Source organism: Saccostrea cucullata, unplaced genomic scaffold, assembly GCF_032062105.1.
Source record: "Saccostrea cucullata isolate Sc308-1 unplaced genomic scaffold, CSIRO_AGI_Scuc_v1 ctg118, whole genome shotgun sequence".
NCBI classification, from domain to species: domain Eukaryota; kingdom Metazoa; phylum Mollusca; class Bivalvia; order Ostreida; family Ostreidae; genus Saccostrea; species Saccostrea cuccullata.
This window is the reverse complement of record NW_026938921.1, coordinates 486,962-507,498: the sequence shown is the minus strand read 5'-3', so window position 1 is coordinate 507,498 and position 20,537 is coordinate 486,962. Positions and strand designations below refer to the sequence as shown.

The window sequence follows — 20,537 nt, the reverse complement described above, 5'->3', positions numbered from 1 at the left end:
TGTACTTGTTCTGCCAATGTCTATGAACTTGCAGGAATGACCTCAGGACTTGTCTTATGCCCCTAGAAAAAAGCTATCCCTGTATGTACATCCAGTGATTCTTCCTTACAAAGTTATAGCCTGGATAAGAATTTTATACTCTTTCTGCCAGTGACCTTGTCAGAATGACCTAGGGTCAAGGTCAAGACCCCCCCCCCCCCACCACCTAATCATAAGCTATATTTCTATTCAGTATGAACTTACAGTGATTCTTTCAAAATCAAATATTTAACATGGTGAAATCCTGAATTTATACTTTTTCAGTGACCTTGAACTTAATGGAATGAGTTTGGATCAATGTCTTGACACACCCTCATGTCGAAAGTAATCTGTTCCAAGTATGAGCTTTCAGTATTTCTCCATAACAAGGAAAATGTCCCAGTAAGTCTGCAGGGACAGATAGACAAAGGGACATGGTTATTTATATACATGTAACCTCTTAAAGAAGTTTCGATAAGGCTGTTATTCAGCCCCTTAAGAAATATGATGAAATTGTGATATGCATGTTGTAGATAAGTACCTAATTTAACTAAAAATATCTCAAGAAGTGGGCCATTCCAATGTGCTTTTTTATGGAGCACCTCACAAGTACATGTAATACAGAGATCTTGGGTTCAAATTCCAATCCAGCACTATATTTTCTTTACGCATTCCTCTTTCCTACTTAATTTTGGTGGCCAGTGGTGGTAATGAGAGAGGGGGGAGGGAGCCTGTTCAGGTTATTTATGAATTAGTAAGTTCTGACAGGGTCAACAGAATGGTGTCTTCAAGGTAAAGGTTGTTGGATGACAGGGTAGCTCTGAGGGGTGGAGCAAATGACTAGGAAATACAGTAGTGGCCTAAATATCTTTTAAAATAAAAGCTCAGACAAAGGTTTAATTATCTTCAAATTTATTATTTTGTAATCACAATGAGATATCACAAAGATAAACAACATGAAAATGACTGGCCACATATGAAATAATGTTTGTTTCTCTAAACAACCACTGGTTTTACAGGACTGTAGACATGAGCCAATCTATCTTCACTTGCCAAATATTTCTGATCCAAAGTGTTAACATGTTAAAAATACTTAGCTGGTGATACTTGTACAATCTAAGTTGTATCTCATAACTTAAATTATGATAAGTAGAGGAAACAAACTTATGTTTAATGTTGGTCTTACAACAAACATGGAAAGACTTGGCGAATGCTACATGTATAGATCATGGGTGTTAATCATTGAATATATTCCTAGAATAATGGGCTATTATTAAAGTGGATTTGTTATTTTAATTGCAATTTTTTGTGGATAATGAATCAAATCAGAAATGCAAAAAATCATAATTTAAAAAAAAATCATTTCATTGTATTTGTGTTTCAAAATCAACTACAGTTAGCTACTTAAGCACCACAAATATGTAATTAGCACTGACAGCTACACTATAAAAGCATATTTTGTGTTGGGTATTATAGATAGAATTACTAAATCTGTGTAAATTTTCAAAGTTCATTTTTACAAGTACTAGTACATAAACTGATGAAACAAACAATTCATCGAAGAATGTTTTCAAGCAGAATTTATGGTTGTTATTTTCAGAATTTTCAAAATATTTTTTATTAAAAATGAGAATGCTTAATAAGCTTGAGTTAGTATTTGTATTTCTTCTGAAGCATGAGGTACATTTACAATGGTATGCATTTGTTTAACAATAACTCGATAAATAATTCATCAATCAAGAATACAGTGTATTTAAAGGAAATATATATCTGACTCCTTAACCCTAAAGCAGTTTATTCATTTTCGTTTTTTTTAAAGGTATTACAAAACATGAAATTTTATACAGATCTACATTAATAATGAGTACAGATCATTCAATATGTATTTTTTTTAAAGGGGGACAACTTTTCATGTTACAACATGTATTGATGAATATTTCTTTAAATTTGTAAAATAAATTCAGCATCATGGAGAGTATACAGGCATTAGGATTCTTTGTGATTACAGAGCTCTGCTGCATTTCTTTTCACTTTCTCAACCATGCAACATAAAATAAAATTACTTTGTACAAAAAGAACAAAATTTATGTAACAGTAAATGCCCTGATATATAAAAAATAATGTAATTTTTTTTACACAAATTAAAAATTTTCCAGTAAATTTATCTTGTAAAAATGTGGAATTGTCAACAATATATTAATTATTTCTATAAACAAACAAAACATCCATGTTTATCTGATCATACATTTAATTACACTTGATGATAACCAGTAACTCTCCAAGGTCTAGCTTTTACTATGTGGTCTTGTATTGGGCAAAACTCCTCCGACCTTGATAAATGCCCTTGACAGCTGTTTTCTTAGGAATTGTCTTTAGAGGGCTGGTTTTCCCCGCAATGGAGTGCCGACTTTTTGGAATTTCTACAAGAAAAGGAAAAAATTGTCATTGACAAATGAATGCCATTTTACGACAGACTATTTTAAAATTTTCTTTACCAAGTGTTTACATGTATGTGTGAGAAAGAAACAATTTATTAAATACCAATCAATTAATGTTTCTTTCAATTTCAGAAAAACTGTTATATCGTATAAACCCAGCAAACCATCTAAGAAAATTCTTTTTATATGAAATATATTTAATCTGCTGAAGCATGCATGCTCCTAGAAAGCACTAATCAGCATAAAACTATATACATTGTACCGTTATACGGTAACTAAATACATGTAATATGTAAAAGTACTGTAAATGTATTATATTTGGCGTGTGCGATATTTGTTGGAAATCGATTTTTGAACAGGTTAGCGTAGATTTGAATTAGAGCATTTTTTAGTGTTCTTTATATTATTCATGAATATAGCGTTGTACTTGATTTAGCAGAAGTTTATTTTCGCAAAAGGCACTAAAAAGAATACACAGCCAAATGTTATCATTATAACAGTATATTATGGGACATTTTCCATCACCAAATACACATTATCTATTTTATACACCTAAAGCCACTGGATGCGTAATTGCGTAATTCATTTACAGATATATGATCTTTGTAATATACTCATTTTTCAATCAAAATATATATACATGTAGTCATGTATACACTAAATTTTAATTGTATATACATGTATACAGTTAGTAGGGCATATTAAAAAGCAAATTTGTGTAAAAACAAACCTCTTCTTGATTTTTGATCTGTGCTTTTCTGATGAATCAAAATTAGTACATGTATAGAAATACACATTTAAGTAAATGATTTAGACCTTAAAGATTTAATAAGCCTATGTAACTAAAAAATCTTTGCAAGAACTTTTACACACTGAAACTTTTCTCTGAATGAATTTACATATCAAATGATTAGTTCAGTCATAATTCTATAATTTTAAAATAGAACTGTGTCTGGGTGAATTCAAAACAAGGCAAAATTGTTTTCAGGTCTGAAAGCATGGAAAGGGCAAAAATACGACAGGGTGAAAATAACACTGTAAACAATAGTTCTTATGTGTAAGGATTCTCCTGCAAAATGGAAATTTCCAGAAATTTATAATACAGTGACACAGTTTTGGGAAGTCCTGTGTTTGATCTTACCAGACTACGGCTGACCAGGGGGGACTCAGATAAACTCATTCTCTGGGAGGAGGTACTGCTGGACTTGATCAAAGGACTGAAAAGCATGCAAAAGCTGATGTAAATAACTCATCAACAAGAAGGAAAAAAAACACAAAAATAAAACAACATTACAATTTCAAAAATTGTCATTCTTTCAAAAATTTGTTCTTTTTCAAAAATTAGACTTCACAGTTTCATGTAATGCTATAAGTCTGACAATCAGTATTTTTTTTTTTTTGCATTTTCAAATTAACAAAAGCAATTTTACTTCCATTATTGTGTTTTATGTAGTAGTAGTAGTTCAAGAAATTAAATTGGAAAATTTTCTGAATGCATAAAAATAGGATACATATTAGAGTTTTGCATCAACTAAAATTAAATATCACAATTTCCTCCAGCTGAAACACAGTGTCAATTACTGGTAAATTTGGATTGTTACACAGAATGATAAATCTACCTAAAAATATTTTTTGTCTGAAAATTACACTGTAAATTTCATCCTTGAGAAGATTTATAATGCAGACCTTGGTTGAGGTATAGCACTGGTTGACTCACTACGAACTTTCTGAGGCGTCGGCAGAAAAGATTTCCGGCGAATGGAGGCAGGGGTACAAGAACTAACGGAACTGAAACAGAACAAACCAAACATACAAAACAGAATAACAAGAACTCACAGAATTAAAATGGAACAAACAAAGCATACAAAACAGATAACGATAATAAATAAAAGCAGATTAAAAAAAATTGTATCAATGGGCTACTCCATGCAAGAAAGCAGAGTTACAAATTGTATTTATTTACTGAAAGTGCTCTAAGTTATGTAAGATTCAAAAAACCAATGTACTGATTTTTCTAAGGTATTTTCTCAAGGTTAGTAAAAAAAAGTTAAACATAAATCTTGGGAAATGATTTTTGGGCCATGCAGTGACTAACTATGAAATCTCTTCCCTTACTGCTTTTGATGGAGTAGCCATTAACAATAAGAAATCAACACAAGACAATCAAGCCCTTACTTTGATCTGACTGGTGTAGTGAAGTTGTTAGACAGAAGTTTAGGCTGGACTCTCTTCTCCGGCTTCACTGGTGTACACACTGCTGGGTCTAACAGCATCTGTCTGGACAAGGCTGGCTTGACTGCAGAATACATTGGCAAAGTAAAACTAATATACAGTTTTAAAGTATATAATTAAATATATCTTCAAATAAAGTTCACAAAAAATTCAAAAGTATGAAATTTGTTCACATCAATTACTGAAGTTCAATTCTGTAAACATATTAATTTGGCTAGGTCAAACCCTAAATCATTAAATTCATAAACATAGAAATCAGGTACATGTATATTTCAAAAAAGCAACCTATGCTTTCTTTCAAAAAATGACATATACTGTTATAATACTTTTTTATACCTTTTTCTTCTACTTTGTCTGGAATATTTGAAGTGTTAGGAAGAGCCTTAAGTGGACCCGTTTTATTCTTAGTCTCTGTAACCTGTGATTTCAATGCTGGTTTCTGGATGCCTCCGGGTTTCATCAACGATAACCTGGTTGTCGGCCCCTTTTTGATTGTCCCATCCACATCCTTTCTGTTCTCTTTAGTGTTTGAAACGCTTGATGATGCTGCACTGCTTGGAATCCCTGAAGTGTTTAATCCTAAAGACTTTCTGCTGCTGGGATTCAAGCTCCTGCGGGATTTAGATGGAGGGACAATTTCTGATTTTTCCATTGAAGCACTGGCTGTTTTTGTGGCAGAGTTAATGCTTGTTGACAAGTTTTCGTTTGATTTACTGGCAGCACCAGGGGGTTTGAGCATCGAAGGTCTCTTCAGATTGGATTGTTTTGTGGAAGTCTTAAATAAAGATACAAGGATGTGTTAAAGTATGTCATAATTATGCCTGGCATTTAGAATGTCATTCAAAAAAGTCCTGCATAAACATTATACCTTTATACCCCAAGAGATTTAATCCCTTAAAAAACACTTTACAGCACATTTACATTTTCAACCATTTGTAGTATCTATTCATCAACGTACCAATCTTTCATGATCTACTTAAACCTTGGTAGCTTAGAATAAAAAAAAAGATAAACAAAACTCGAACTTCAATTATCTTTAACTGTTGTTATTCCTGACAAATACATGTATGTATGTGTAATATAAATAATTGCTCTACCCTAAGAATTGTTGAAGATTAAACAAAATTTTTCACATGTTGCTTACTAGAAAAAGAATCTCTTATTATATACGTTAGTTGTAATATTTTTTTTTAACAAACCTTAGTTTTTGGTATACTACATTTGTTGACAGGAAGCTTGGACACTGAGGTCTCACTGGTGTCTGACGTGACACTACACGTGTCATCTGTATCACTGGCAGGTCCATCATAATATCTGGAACTTCCACTCTGTGTGTGAAAGTAAATTTTTAAAAAGCAATGCTGCTGTTATTTAGTTTTTCTGGTCAGAGTGACAAAATTTTATGTCATTCAGTTGTTATAAATGTTACGAAGAGATTTATGAGAAAAGAGGAAAAAGAAGATAAAGTGAGCCAAATGTTAAAACTAATGTTAAGCAACTCATGCAAGACCTATCTGTATACTGACAAGACATTTCCCTAGCTTATATGGGCAATTAAGACAAGAATTATTTGCTACAAAATTACATTATTGTTAAAAAATGAATTTTAATAAAAAATATGGCATTAACCTTCTTTCCATTCTTTGAGCAAGACAGCTTTGACTCGGACAATTTCTTGTTTCTATAAAGAGCATTCTCCACTTTCAAATTCTCCTTGTCCTCTTCAATTTTCTTCTGGAAAGGATCCTCAATTTCCACGTCAATCACAGGCATGGCTTTAACAACACTCTCCGGAAGTCGAAATATTGCCTCGGGGCTCTCGGTGAAAGTGCCTTTCCTCTGATGCCTGACTGGGGTATGCATCCCTCCATTTTGGACTCCTGACTTAGATTTACCTTTTCTTTCCTCCTCATCCGGCTTTTCCTTGTTAATTCTGTAAACCACCAGCTGTGCTTCCTTGTATATTTCCGCTATCTGGTGGGGTTTGAGGGGACTGAAGGGTTTCAGGGGCTCCTCAAGGGGTGCTATTTCTGATACGACAGTGGCCACACATTTCTCTGTGAATCCCACGGGCCCCAGGAATACTTCTTCATCATCGTCTTCAACAGGTCCTGGTGAGGCTATGCTCCTTAATTTAGAAAAATATGAAAATAACCCAATTTGAATTACCTTAATTTAAAAATATACGAAAATAACCATGATTACAGAATCTAAATTACATGAGTTTCATTTAAATTTACCAGAAAAAAAAATGTTGGTAAACAATATACTCAGGGTTCTCCACATTTGAAAATTTAACCATGGAGGAAGCTACACGAAGTCGAAATGTGGCCGAAAACACAAATGCGTGCAGCGTGTTTGACATCCTAATCTTCATTAATCAATGATTGGTTTTACAATTTTTAAACTTACACACTGCAACACAAAACAATACAAACACTTTTTAAAGTAAAAAAAAATAAATTGAAAAGGATTTTTTTGTATCTTACTTCACAATTGTACCAAAATTTGCCAAAAACTGTAGTAACTTTCTGAAGGAATTTAAAGCAAAAATGTTGATACAGGTAGCCAGTAACCATGGCATTAGATTAATAATTAAAAGAATTGTAGCCCGTTGTATGAAATGTTTGTTTTAATATGACTAAAACTGATGAATGTGTAATGGTTTTTTTTATAAGTTAACACACAAAAGAACATTTGGACCAGTGTCCTTTTTTTCTAAATGTTCTATTTTTCTAGATATTGCATTAATCACCCAGTTTTGTTTACTTCTCCACGTGCCCAGAGCTAAATATAGCACCATGCGACGTTTCATAACAAGGGAAGTAACTCTAAAACTAAGACGGCGATTGAGACATAGGTCATATGCACATTTTATCAAAAAGATAAAGTTAAAGCTTAAAAACAGAGCATGGGAAATTGATTAAATACAGAGGAATATGAATTTTTTACAGAGTTTTTTTTCTGGCACAGAAACCTGAATCGCAAGCATGACGATTATTGTGCTCGTAATACCGTACCGGTATTGTAATCTTTTATAAACCCGTTATAAACCCGTTATTTATCTAATCATGTAGTAAACATGTTGAATTTTCCCAAAATTATTTACATGTATACATGATAATTAACTCTCAATAAATTGATCATCTGATTGACTCTCCATTGATTGTCACGCTTCACAGCATAGTCGCTGATTAACGACGTGTTTGTTTAGCACAGTCCGCTTTCCTTCGAGGCATGCCAGGTGCAGGGCAGTCGTAGTATAAACACAATTAACTACTCAAGTCATTAAAAAAGTAGGTGTCAGGACTGAAATGCAATAAAATTTAATCATGGCGGATGCCGATTTTAACCATGGCGCAGCTCGTTTAACCATGGCGCACATAAATTTAACCATGGCGGGCCGCCATGGTAAAACCCCTTCAGGAGAACCCTGATACTGCAGCAACATTATCTTTTATAAATTTAAGTATGAATTAATTCGCATTTACAGCACAGAGATAATCTAAAAGACTTTCAAATAAAATTTCAATCTTTACCTACCTTACACCTGGAGAGAAAGGAAGGTCAAAGTCAAACTTTTCATTCTCTAGCAGCTGAAATTCTAGAGATAAAATAGAATGTGCAAATAATAGAATGCTAAAGGATACTTGAAGAGTAAATACCTCTATCAACTTTTCTTGTCACAATTTATTTTCCATCCCCAATCCCCATAAATTTATCTATAAAATTAATGTAACATTTCAATTGACTTTTTGCTTGTATTCAACTTTAAAAAATTAAATCAAAAAAATTATGAAGATTAACATGGTCAAACCTTGTTATGTCATACTCAATTAATCTGAGGAGAAAAGGCTGTGAGAAATATCTGAGAATTCAAGATATTAAAGTTAAAATTTAGAGAGAACAAAAAATATGGTTGGAACTTCCAACTTCAGAATATTCATGGTAGTGGAGATAGTGGTGTTTGAGATACTTGTAAGTTAAAAGTCATAATGTATTAAAACAACTGATACATTGATTAGGAGTGTTCTTGCACAAAACAGTTCACTGCAGTATCAATTCACCGCAGTATTTTTTTCTCAGTTTGATACATGGTACAAAATCTCTTTTTTCGGTTTGGTTGGGATCGTCATTCAGTCGGGTTTGGCATAATGTATAAACATGTTACTCAGTAATTAATACAAAACTGTAAATTTTTATGGACTGATAGTTTGTAAAATAATTTTTAACAGTCAAATCAATTAAATTGATTTCTTCTTGACATTTTACTTGTAAATTATATGACGAGATTGAGTAAAAGGAAGCATAAAACAACGGTTGAATTTGTTTCCATCAAATAAAATGAATCGTATAGAAAATAACCGTACCAAGACAAAATTTTACGATACGTATCGAACCGTGAAATAGGCGTATCATTTCACCCCTAACATTGATGATGTGTATGTATACCTGGGGTTACATGTTTGGCTTGAGCAGTACTACAGTCTCTGATCTCTGATGTGATGTCATCCAGATCCAGCAGTAGATTCCCTCTGTCAATGGTATAGCTCCCTCTCCTGTCAGCACTTCTCTCTATCTCTATAGAGTCTGAAAAATTTAATGTTTAGCACTATCTAAATGACAATGATGAAAAGAAAGATGTGTGAAATTTCTGTCACAAAACACACAACAGATATTTTCAAGAGGGAAAATAAAATGAATACGGATTTTAGGTTTTTCGTTTTGTTTTCTTGAGAGGAGTGCACTAGTTTTGACTTTATGAGTTGTATTCAGAATTCTAAATATCACAGATAAGGGACATAATTAGCAAATATAAATACCTATTGCCTTTCACATGGAAACAAAGAAAATACATTTTTCCATATTAGTTTAGATTTTCAGACCTAAACATGCTAAATGCTTGGACCTTCCAAATTCCAGTAAGTCTCACAAAATATAAATTCCTGTCCTAAATTAGTAAATAGGGAAAACCTCCCTCACTTTGAATCAATCAAGCAAAAAATTTCTTCATTCTGCGTGATAATTTAAGTAGCAAATGTTTCTTAGCCTTAAATAGAAGATTAGCCCTGTCAAAATTCTCACCAACTAATGAGTTGTGACTGTCTTCTGACTTTCTCTCAGTCGTTTCTAGTTTAGTTTCTGGTAGGGAGGGGCTCTTACTCTGGGGTGGTTTGGGTGGGCTGTTTTCTATGGGTTCACTCAGGTCAATTAAAATTCCACAAGCTAAAAAACAACATAATGATAAATAATAATAATAAAAAAAAAACAACCTAGCATTTTTTTGAATAGAGACTCATTTGATCATGGATTTCAGATAACTTATCAATATATATATATTACACTTCATCATATATACATCATGTATATATCCCCAATTAATTAAATGTATACCTCTTTATACAAGAAAGATGTCACCTGCTGTAATTATACAGTGTTGTATGAAATTAATATTTTATTAATAAACTTTTTTTTGAAAATCAAGAGTAATGTTTTCGATATTACCATTAATCTGTAATAATATGAATTTAGACAAGCTAATTCAGAGAATTCGTGTCCCCCGCTTAGGGAAAAAGTCGGATCCCCCTGACTTAATTTGTAGAATTATTAAATGTACACATATATACTGAATCAAATAAAATACATGTATGTCAATATGCGTATAAAGATTTGATTGCTTATTCTTTATTATGTGTATAGAAGATTCTTTTGATATGGAATATCTATCACACTGTAATGAGTATTTTATAACCTCATAAATTATTCTTTTCACATGCTGAATACTATCATTTAAAAAAAAAGAAAAGTTAAAAAAAAAAAAAAAACTAATTCAGAGAATTCGTGTCCCCCGCTTAGTTTTGTAGAATTATTAAATGTATACTGAAGGAAATAAAATACATGTATGTCAATATTCATACAAAGATTTGATTGCTTATTCTTTATTATGTGTATAGATTTTTTTATATGGAATATTTATCACACTGTAATGATGATTTTATAACCTCATAAATTTTTCATTTCACATGCTCAATACTATCATTTAGTAAAAAAAAAAAAAAGTTTTTTAAAAAAAAAAAAAAAAAAAAAAAAAAAAAAAGTTCGACCGAGATTCGATCCCGCGACCTCTCACATTTGAAGCGAGAGACATAACCACTAGACCACGGAGTCGATTTGTGCAGAGAGAAGTATATGCAGAACTGAAGTCACATACATGTATATATTCATGTTTTCATGTTCGGTTTTCTCAAAATTTTACACAATCCATGGTGTTTGATTTATTTAGCCTTTATTAAACAGTTCTAATAGATGTAGTAAGAACATAAAGTCCGCCGAGAACCTGTTTTATACGCAATAACTCTCCTCATGCCCCTGCGCTAAAAATAGCGCCATGTAATACTATAAATACTAATAAAACAAACGGGGCGGGGCACTTTGAGAGGGGCGAGAGACGTCCTAAGTTTTGGTATAAAATTACATTGCATAAGCTCAAAATCTTCTTGAAATATCGCCTGGAAATGATAGTATTACATACAGACAGAATGTATAAATTTACGACCTTGAACTTTGACCTTTTGAAAAATCGATAGGGGTCTTCATTAGGCCACAGGGAGTTGTTATATAAAATTTCATTGCAATAGCTCAAATGGTTCTAGAGATATCGTGTGGAAACAAAAGTGTTTTAACAGACAGAATTTGCTTATTTATGACATTGACCTTTGACCTTTTGACCTCAAAATCAGTAGGGGTCTTCTTTAGTCCATAGGGAGTTGCTATGCTAAATTTCATTGCAAAAGCTCAAAGGGTTCTTGAGATATCGTGTGGAAACGAAAGCGTTACAGACAATAATATACTTTTCAAGCGGGGGACAAAAAAAGAAGAGGAATCGCCCAAGACTCGATCCCGGGACCTCTCACATGTGAAGCGAGAGACATACCACTAGACCACGGAATGGCTATAAATGAACGCAAGTATATGCGGAAGTCAAGTCGTATACATGTATATAGTAATGTTCGGTTTTCTCAAAATTTTACACAATCCATGGTGTTTGATTTATTTAGCCTTTATTAAACAGTTGTAATAGATGTAATAAGAACATAAAGTCCGCCGAGAACCTGTTTTATACGCAATAACTCTCCGCATGCCCCTGTGCTAAAAATAGTGACACGTAATACTATAAATATTAATAAAACAAACGGGGCGGGGCACTTTGAGAGGGGTGAGAGAGGTCCTAGGGAGTTTTAGTATAAAATTACATTGCATAAGCTCAAAATCTTCTTTAAATATCGCCCGGAAATGATAGTGTTACACACAGACAGAATGTATAGATTTACGACCTTGAACTTTGACCTTTTGATCTCAAAATCAATAGGGGTCTTCCTTAGGCCACAGTTGTTATGTAAAATTTCATTGCAATAGCTCAAATGGTTCTAGAGATATCGTGTGGAAACGAAAGTGTTATAACAGACAGAATTTGCTTATTTATGACCTTGACGTTTGACCTTTTGACCTCAAAATCAATAGGGGTCTTCCTTAGGCCACAGGGAGTTGCTATGCTAAATTTCATTGCAAAAGCTCAAAGGGTTCTCGAGATATCGTGTGGAAACGAAAGCGTTACAGACAGACAGAAAGACGGACGGACAGACGGACGGACGGACAAACCCAAATTAATATCCCCCACTTTTCAAGCGGGGGACAAAAAGTACTGTAACAGTTCTAGAAATTCAAGAGACATGCAACTAAGAAACAACGTATTAAATGAATAAGTCGAAATTTACCTTCCATAACTTGTTGAGTGTATCCAGATAGTTGTTGTAAAACACATCAACTTGCAAAACACTTCAACAGCAATGGAAAAATCTTTGCTTCAAATGCACTTCACAAACTATGGAGGAAATAACATGTGACATATCATTAAGTAATGGGGTGCATATGAGTGATATGGTCCAGAGTTTTTCATTAATTAGTTTAAAACTTAAAAGAAAGAGGAAATTCCTAAAAATTCTAAAGAATTCCTAAAGAAAAAAAAATACTGAATACCACTATTAAATATTATGTACATTTGTCCTTGCAGATGAACTCAGAGAATTATGAACATGGCTGCAACTTCTTAATTTCTCCAGAGCAATTATCTCTCTCGCCATTACAAAAACTGGAAATTTTACTGTCTCAAACCAGAGTCATTTTTAATGCTTGCAAACCAAACTAAATGCTGAAATCAGAATTCATTAAAAGCACAATGCCTCTAGCACTTGCCAATATCGATGAAAAGAAAATATCACTCCACCATGTGTCCACATTTCGTTACCATGGTTTCAGGACTAGCAAAATTTTAAAATGCAGGAAATGAAAACAAATCTTGACAGTGCAATAAAATCTTTTCAATGAATTGTATAGTTTATATATGAACCATAAAAACTATATTGGTAAGTACTTTAACATGTTTAAGCATTGTACTTTTGATAACTTGTGACCTTGAAATTTTTAAGTTGGTTTGCAAGTATCTAAAATTAACTTGATAATGCCACCTCCAGTTGGAGGCAGTGATATGTCCCAGTTTCCATAATGGCACCGGTTCTGACATTTTCCTGGCATGTAAAATATCAAAAATTGTTTTTAAAAAAGTCTGAATAATGTCTGATAATTCAGACTTGTGATCGTGGCGATTTATATCACCCAATTGCAACAGAAAAACTATTATAATACTAAGGATAAAGTTGTGCATGCAAAATGACTCCTCACAAATTTCCACATATAAAAGGGGATGTCATAACCTGATCAATAATTAAACATAAACCAACTTTATACACTCAAGGTTCATGCTGCATGCTGTGAGTCTTTTTTGCATGTACAGATGGATATATATTTCCATACAATTTAACAAGTTCAACCCATTTATTTCCAGTATTTTTAGCCAAATCAAAAGCTTTTTAGTGGAAGAATCTCTTCTGGCTTTTTATATCCCTACTGGCCTAGCATTAAATAAGATTAACAAATGATTAAGGTGTACAGGTGTGTAATCATGGTAATGGGCGATCCTTATTTCTGACTTTAAAACTCTGAACTAAAAACTCAAAGATTATTATCTGAATAAATAATATCAATCCTTTAAATAAACCTTTTGAAATATATTTAAAATATGCATTATTTAGACTTACAAATTAAGATTATTATTTATTTTGTTCGAATTTCCCACGTCGCATGGATGTCTTTTCAAATGTTGGCAGATATGTAACGAGCATTTCCATTGGTTAATTCAAGACACATTTTACGACAATCATTTCTATTATTTGTATATTTTATTTTCAAAGCTGAATAAATAGGGACCTAGTTTACTAAATAAATACATTTAAAAAATATGTTTTTTTTATTTATATATCTTTAAGTTTGATAGGTAGACAGCCTAAACATGCTGAATGTCGTGAATTCGCAAACCGGTCTGACAACAAAAATGGCGATCGAGATAGAAGAACCAACTTTGTTCGAAAACATTCTGCATTATGGCTTATTTGTTGGAGCGATTTTCCAAATAATTTGTATTCTGGCTGTTATTATTTTACCAAAGAGCGAATCTGAAATGGTAAATTCAACAAGCAGTTAAAAGTTTTCAAAGATCTACAAATATTTTCACAAACACTTGGCTCTTAACAGGTCCAGTACAATCTCTTCATTTAGCTATATAGCTTTAAATAGCTATATAGCTTTATTAAGCTATTGAAAATAGCTTTATTAGGCTATTTATATACAGTTTTTTACAAATTTAAAATGTTTTTTGCTGAAAATAAACAAAAAGCCGCATGAATTTGACTCTTCATACATGTACTAATACTAGTCTACTATGGACTATTAAAACAACAACCAAAATCAAAGATAGTTCTAACTCTGCAGCTTTTGAATACTTTGAAGCAAAAAGTGAATTTCTATTAGACTAACTGTCCACTACCTTGGGTGCCTTGAGGCAAGGAAAAGTATGATTGCTTCTCATTGTGCTGAACTGTTACCAATCAATTATCTTGTTGAACATAATTGGTCTCCATTAATATGTTTTACGGTGTGACTGTTGGGGCGAGCGCAGTTATGTACTATCATAAACCTACACAAGTACTGCCTGATCATTCAAGAAAAAGAAAAAAAAACAAAACAAAACAATAAAAAGAAATCACTTCCCAAGTATCGGGATCGAGATTCCGAACTTCTCGGAAGTTTCCCACAAAATCGGAAATACCCAAACCATTGAAGTGACGAAAGTATGACGTCAGATAAAAAGTCCTGTTGACTTAGGACGCAAACGTTAGTTTTGTGGCATGGAGATTGCATTAAATCATTGTTTGTAATTTTTTTCAAGTAAGTTGTTGCTATGATTTAGCCACCATGTTGCTATGCACCGCAAAGGATTATTGGGAGTTTGGAATTTTTTCACGTGGACTCATAAAAATTTCTTGGAACAATGTGCAGATTTCACCCCGAATTTCCTCTGTTCGTACACGTGAGTCTATTGCGCTCGCTACGCGAGTGGCGCTTTGCGCCACCTCGCTGCGCTCGCTATAATATCATTGCAGAAGTAACTGTATCAATTGCTTTATATAGCCCCAAAACTTGTAGAACTTTGAGTACAAAGTCTCTCAAGGAGACGTAATTTGATGAGTGATTTTTACATGCATTATTTTAAGAAGAGTTCAAAGTTGTATATCATCACTGCACCAAGGTGCGCTTTTTTGTACATACTGAGAAAATTACACCTTGAAGAAAAAAGTGTAGTAAAATAGCTAAATTAAGCTATACTGAATAGCTTAATAAAGCTAGTATATAGCTATTTAAAGCTATAGAAATAAATCAAGAGATTGTACTGGACCTGCTTAATTTGACTTTTGTGTTCCACTACAAGTAGTATAGGGATTAGGAAGTGTTTCGTATACAAGTACACGTAACAAGTGTCAGTGCATGAAGTGCATATTGTATCAGATATTCACAAAATTATTAAAATCGGAAAAAGGAATTTATATTATACCTGAAATTCTACAACCACCCCAAGCTCTGACAGAATAGTATATTGAAATTTTCGAAGAAGAAAAGTCAAGACTTTTGAAGTCATACTTTAAATGCATCAATTAAATCTCTAAAATTTCTCTTTGTGAACTTTTTGATAGAGAAAGGCAACGTGATAATGAACAATTATTATGCTCCTCCTCCTTTGAGCTAAGATACATGTAATTGTTTTTGTACTGTACTTTTAATTTGATTCCTATTAGTCTTTAAAAAATTAACTAGTTTTTGTACTGTACTTTATAACTGGTGAAAAAGTTTGATATGTGTCCAAAAAATAAAATAGGAGGTGCACAATGGCAATATGTCTTTTTCAAAAAATTAAAAGGAAAAAAACAGACGGACGGACGGACGGACGGAATTAACAATTACTATATACCCTCCCGCTTTTCAAGCGGGGGGTATAAAAAAAAAAATTATATATATTCTCAGTTTAAGATTGGCACATATATAGTTATTGTTTAATAAAACCTTTGAGTAATTGTTGAAATTGTAATTGTTCTTGATTGGCTTCATCCAAAATATTTGATTAATTGTAATTAAAAAAATAATGGATTCTTATCCCTTGCCACTGATTAAAAAATTAATATTGATTGAAATGTGCTTTTTTAACATATGACTATAGATTCGACTGTTTGACTTTCAAATAAGACTAGCGTTTATACACTGTTTTACCCTACCATCACCTTTTGTACTAGATAATGTACTATTTTTGTTTCTTTGATTAGGACACTGAGGAGGAATCAAAGCAGGCCACTCAGTCTGGAACCCCAAGTCTACACAACAGACCAAAACCAAAGAAAGAGAAGAAAAAGAATCGATAGACCAGTTACAGATGGGATCACAGTATGTCTCTTAAAATTTACTGCATTACATGTGTTCTTTAGTCCATTTAGGGATTTTCTTTCCTTTTTTTTGCATAAAAGAAAAGATTTTTTTTTTTTTGCTAGTCTAAAAGGAAATGAAAAAATTCTTGTATTGAAAGAAATATCTAATAATGGAGAGGAGAATTCAAAATGAAATTCAAGCAAATGATGCCAAATTTTATTTTTAAAAATGGTTGATGATATTCTTATAAAGGAAACATTGATTTTTATAACAGATTTTTTTTTAGGTATCTGATATTTCTTACAATATTGAATAAGAAAATGAAGAGAATAAGATATATATTTAATTGTCTTAGCCAGACTAGGGCCTAGATTAAATCCTTTCACTGAAGTTAGAATATTTTCATTTTATACTTATTAGCAGGTTATAATCATGCCTTTTCTCTGTTTCAGTGTATACATATCTTCCATTGAGTGGCAGTACATGCAGTAGTTCATCATGATGTAGTGGGCTGGTTGTGACGCATCGGAAAAATGACCGAAATAATATTCAGCAATTATAAAGCTTATATTTAGTGTGATATTCATGACATTCCATGCATAATTATTTGATGTCATTCATTAACTCATTTCATAAGAAAGACACTGTCCTGATCTTTTTAGATGAAATTGTGTGAATTTTAGAAAAAAAAAGAAAATCATTATCTTTTCTCCAGTTTTCTTCTGGACAAAGCCTTATATCAAATAATTTAATAAACAAGTATATTTTTCTTTCTAAAAGCATGAAAATGCATTTTCTTTTTACATGTATGTGATACAATGTACTTTATAAGAGCTATTTTTTGTGTGCATTCAATTTCCAGCTTTTTTCCCTTCAAAAGTTCATAAACTCAGTCAAAGGTGCTTGGTGATATCAATTTTTGATAGTCAGAATTGTTTAAATTTTCCTTTCATTACATTTATTATATTTTTTACTTTACATTTTTTTTGTCAATATGTATGAAAGAAATAGCTGCACTACTGTAGTTCACTGCTTGAGAAAATTTGGACAGATATAGGAGAGAGCTACAGATCCATATGTACGATTTACGCTGCTGATTTTTTTTCGCTCACTGCAGGTATTATTTCATGTAGTTTATGCTGTCCTTCATTATAAAAATGGTTTCCAATTATTGATCACATATTTTACACTACTTATTGATAATTTATTTACAGTTGTACCTTTCAATGGTACGAAACAGTCCTTAATGGTTTTGGAAGATCGGTTTAAAAAATTCCCAATTCTACGTTCACATCAACAAACATCCCTTCTTGAACCGTTGAAAAGTAAATAAACATTTAGGAAAAGAAGGGAAATAAACATTTAGGAATAAGAGTTAAATGTGTGGTTAATTATCGGATATCATTTACAAAGCTGGGGAAAACATAAAATATAAGAAATAATACCTGAAGTGAGTGATAAATAAGCAGTGGTGTAAATCGAAGGTTTTTACAAAAGGTGGATCTGTAGCTTTCTGCTCTATCAGTCTGAATTTTCTCAAGCAGAGAACTACAGTTCCGCAGCTAAAGAAAGTGCTATAGTTTCTCTGTTTTCTTGCTGGTTTAGAATTCTTGTACATGTAGGTAGTAGTTTTGTTTGTTAATGATTTGGATCTACTTTTGGATCCTAGTTTACACCATGCTATTTGTTTTTTTCTTTGATAGATAGAAATACTGACTTAATAAACATTATTCTATTTTGTTTCTGATTTCCTAAAATGCAAAATGGACGAGTTGATAAGACTTTGGTCCATGGTATGAGCTCCTTAGTGGGAAGGCATTTGGTCTCTCTCTCATCAACAACATGAATATATAGAAACTTAGAATGCAAGAAATATTTAAATACATTATTACTCTTGCTAAACATTCGATGCACCTTTCAATTCAATTGATCACTTCATCAATGCAATTTTAAACTTTTAGGGCTAATTACATTTTGCACTATTGTGTTTTGTGACGAGGTCAATGTAATAACCCAAAGTGCAATTACTTTTGGGGATTATTACATTTCGCGTTCAATTGCACTTTGTTATGAGGTCAATGTAATAATGCAAAATGTATAAAAACTATCCTTATTTTGAATTATTACTTCTTGAATTACACTTGCGGATGTTTTAAGAATCTGGCAATAATTTGTGGCATTAGAAAATATATACCTATGGCACGCCAAATTCACAAAAATGAGCTAAACATAGTTTCACAGTTGATAAACTAGGTTTATTGACTGTAAACTATAGTTTACAAACCGTAAACTATAGTTAACGATTCGTTAAGTATAGTTTTCATCTGTAAAACTATATTTAACGGTTGTTAACTATAGTTTACGAATGATAATCTAAGTTTATCTGTCTGTAATGAAACGTTAACAATAGATTTTGTTGATAAACATAGATTCACGTCTGTAAACTATAATTTACGATCGTTAACTATAGTTAAGAGTTGTTAATCATAGTTTCGCAAATCATGAAACTATATTTATCAGATCGTTAACTATAGTTAACGGTATGTAAACTATAGTTTACAAATCGTGAAACTGTATTTATCAGAAAATCTATGTTTTGCAATCGCAAATGATTGTTTTCGGTGTTAAGTATAGTTTACAGTTGTGAAACATAAGATTATCGCGTTAACTATGGTTTACAGATGTAAAATATGATTAACGTTGTTAACTATAGTTTACAGTCCGTAAACTATAGAATACAACCGATAAACCTAGTTTATCGATTGTGAAACTATGATTATCTCATTTTTGTGAATTTGGCATGCCATATATACCATATTATTCACATTTCATGTTCAATTATCATTATGTGTCGAAATACACAGATTCCATATGCATAAATGAAAATATTTACTTTTGTTACTAGAGCTAAAAACTTATCCCTCTAAATCGGGGAGGAACCATTTCCCAAGGCGCACCAAGTTGAAGAATTTACAATAAAATTTAAACTTTTAAAATATGGATTAAATTAAATTCCATTCGAATATATAATACCTTTTTGAAATTTAGAACAATGATTCAAAGCAAGAAAATTTTCAAGAGTTCAAAAATATGGTTACACCAGTATCAATTTGTTTTGGCAGCTAACAAAGAATAACATTTTCTTTCAATAAACCTTGCTTCGAACGGAATCAATGTAAAATATAACCGACCAAATATTGGGGGATTCTGTGGAAAAGGTAGACAAAATTAAATAAAGAAAAATTAATTTTGTTTCCACAATATTCCTACTTTCTATGAAAAATGCAATTTGTGGAGATAAAAAGCGATCATCAATTAATTCCTGCGACTTTAACTTCGATGCAAAATGCATGCTATAGCATGTAATATAATATATTCCAGAAGTGTATTTTAGAATTTACATTTTGCGTTATAATTATAAGTGCAAAATAATTGAATTGTACATATCTTTAATTGATTTAAAGATAATTGCAATTCATTCGAAGATAGGTACAATTATTTGAAAATGGGTAACATTAATTTGGCGTTCCATATAAATTAAAAATGTTGACCCATCAAATCACTTGATGAAATTCTCAAATAAATGGAATTAAACGACATAAATAATGAATCCCTAAATAAAATTCAAAGCAATCGAAGTTTTCCTTAGAGCTTAATATGCTAAAGATATGCGACTTTGAATCGTTTTCATTGTAATTCTGTACAAAAATTTTCACTCAACCGGTACCTTTACATGGTGACAAAATCTTTAAATATTCTCTCACTTTATCTGGAAAATAGCATTTAGGTAACCTGATTGACTACTAATTGAGAAAAAACTTAAGTAAGACTTAGTAATATTTCTGAAAAAAAAGTTAATTATCCTTAAAGTTACATTCATTGCTTGATTTTTTAAAAGTATGCGTTTAATTTATTTTTAGAGTTGGACCAAACGGTACTGCAATTAAGTCTAAGATAATAACTATCACTCCCCCTTAATTC

At 32.0% G+C, this 20,537-nt stretch overlaps 1 protein-coding gene across 3 annotated transcripts; it reads right to left on the bottom strand.

Moving 5' to 3' along the window:
• Positions 1–1,852: 1,852 nt before the first annotated feature.
• LOC134251783 (G2 and S phase-expressed protein 1-like) lies at positions 1,853–13,921 on the bottom strand. Of its 3 annotated transcripts, none has more exons than XM_062734197.1 (12): positions 13,840–13,921; positions 12,464–12,561; positions 9,774–9,914; positions 9,141–9,278; positions 8,232–8,292; positions 6,318–6,816; positions 5,888–6,016; positions 5,025–5,463; positions 4,632–4,752; positions 4,143–4,244; positions 3,598–3,673; positions 1,856–2,438 (listed from the first exon to the last, which is right to left on the bottom strand). In XM_062734197.1, exons 2-12 carry the CDS (start codon positions 12,468–12,470, stop codon positions 2,391–2,393), a joined length of 1,761 nt encoding a protein of 586 aa, XP_062590181.1. In that variant the 5' UTR covers positions 12,471–12,561; positions 13,840–13,921; the 3' UTR covers positions 1,856–2,390. The 3 variants fall into 3 exon arrangements, with proteins under 3 accessions (XP_062590183.1, XP_062590181.1, XP_062590182.1); XM_062734198.1 differs by having other exon boundaries at positions 12,464–12,570; positions 13,844–13,904; XM_062734199.1 differs by lacking the exons at positions 3,598–3,673; positions 4,143–4,244 and having other exon boundaries at positions 1,853–2,438.
• Between the last annotated feature and the right edge of the window lie 6,616 nt (positions 13,922–20,537).

Bases quoted from the DNA above. Each gene is read 5' to 3' on its own strand.
- LOC134251783 (XM_062734197.1), bottom strand. The intron at 5,464-5,887 runs GTTTGTTAAAAA...TCTTTATTTAAG, and splicing joins GTAGTATACCAAAAACTAAG to ACTTCCACAAAACAATCCAA. The intron at 4,245-4,631 runs GTAAGGGCTTGA...GTTCTGTTTCAG, and splicing joins ACTACACCAGTCAGATCAAA to TTCCGTTAGTTCTTGTACCC.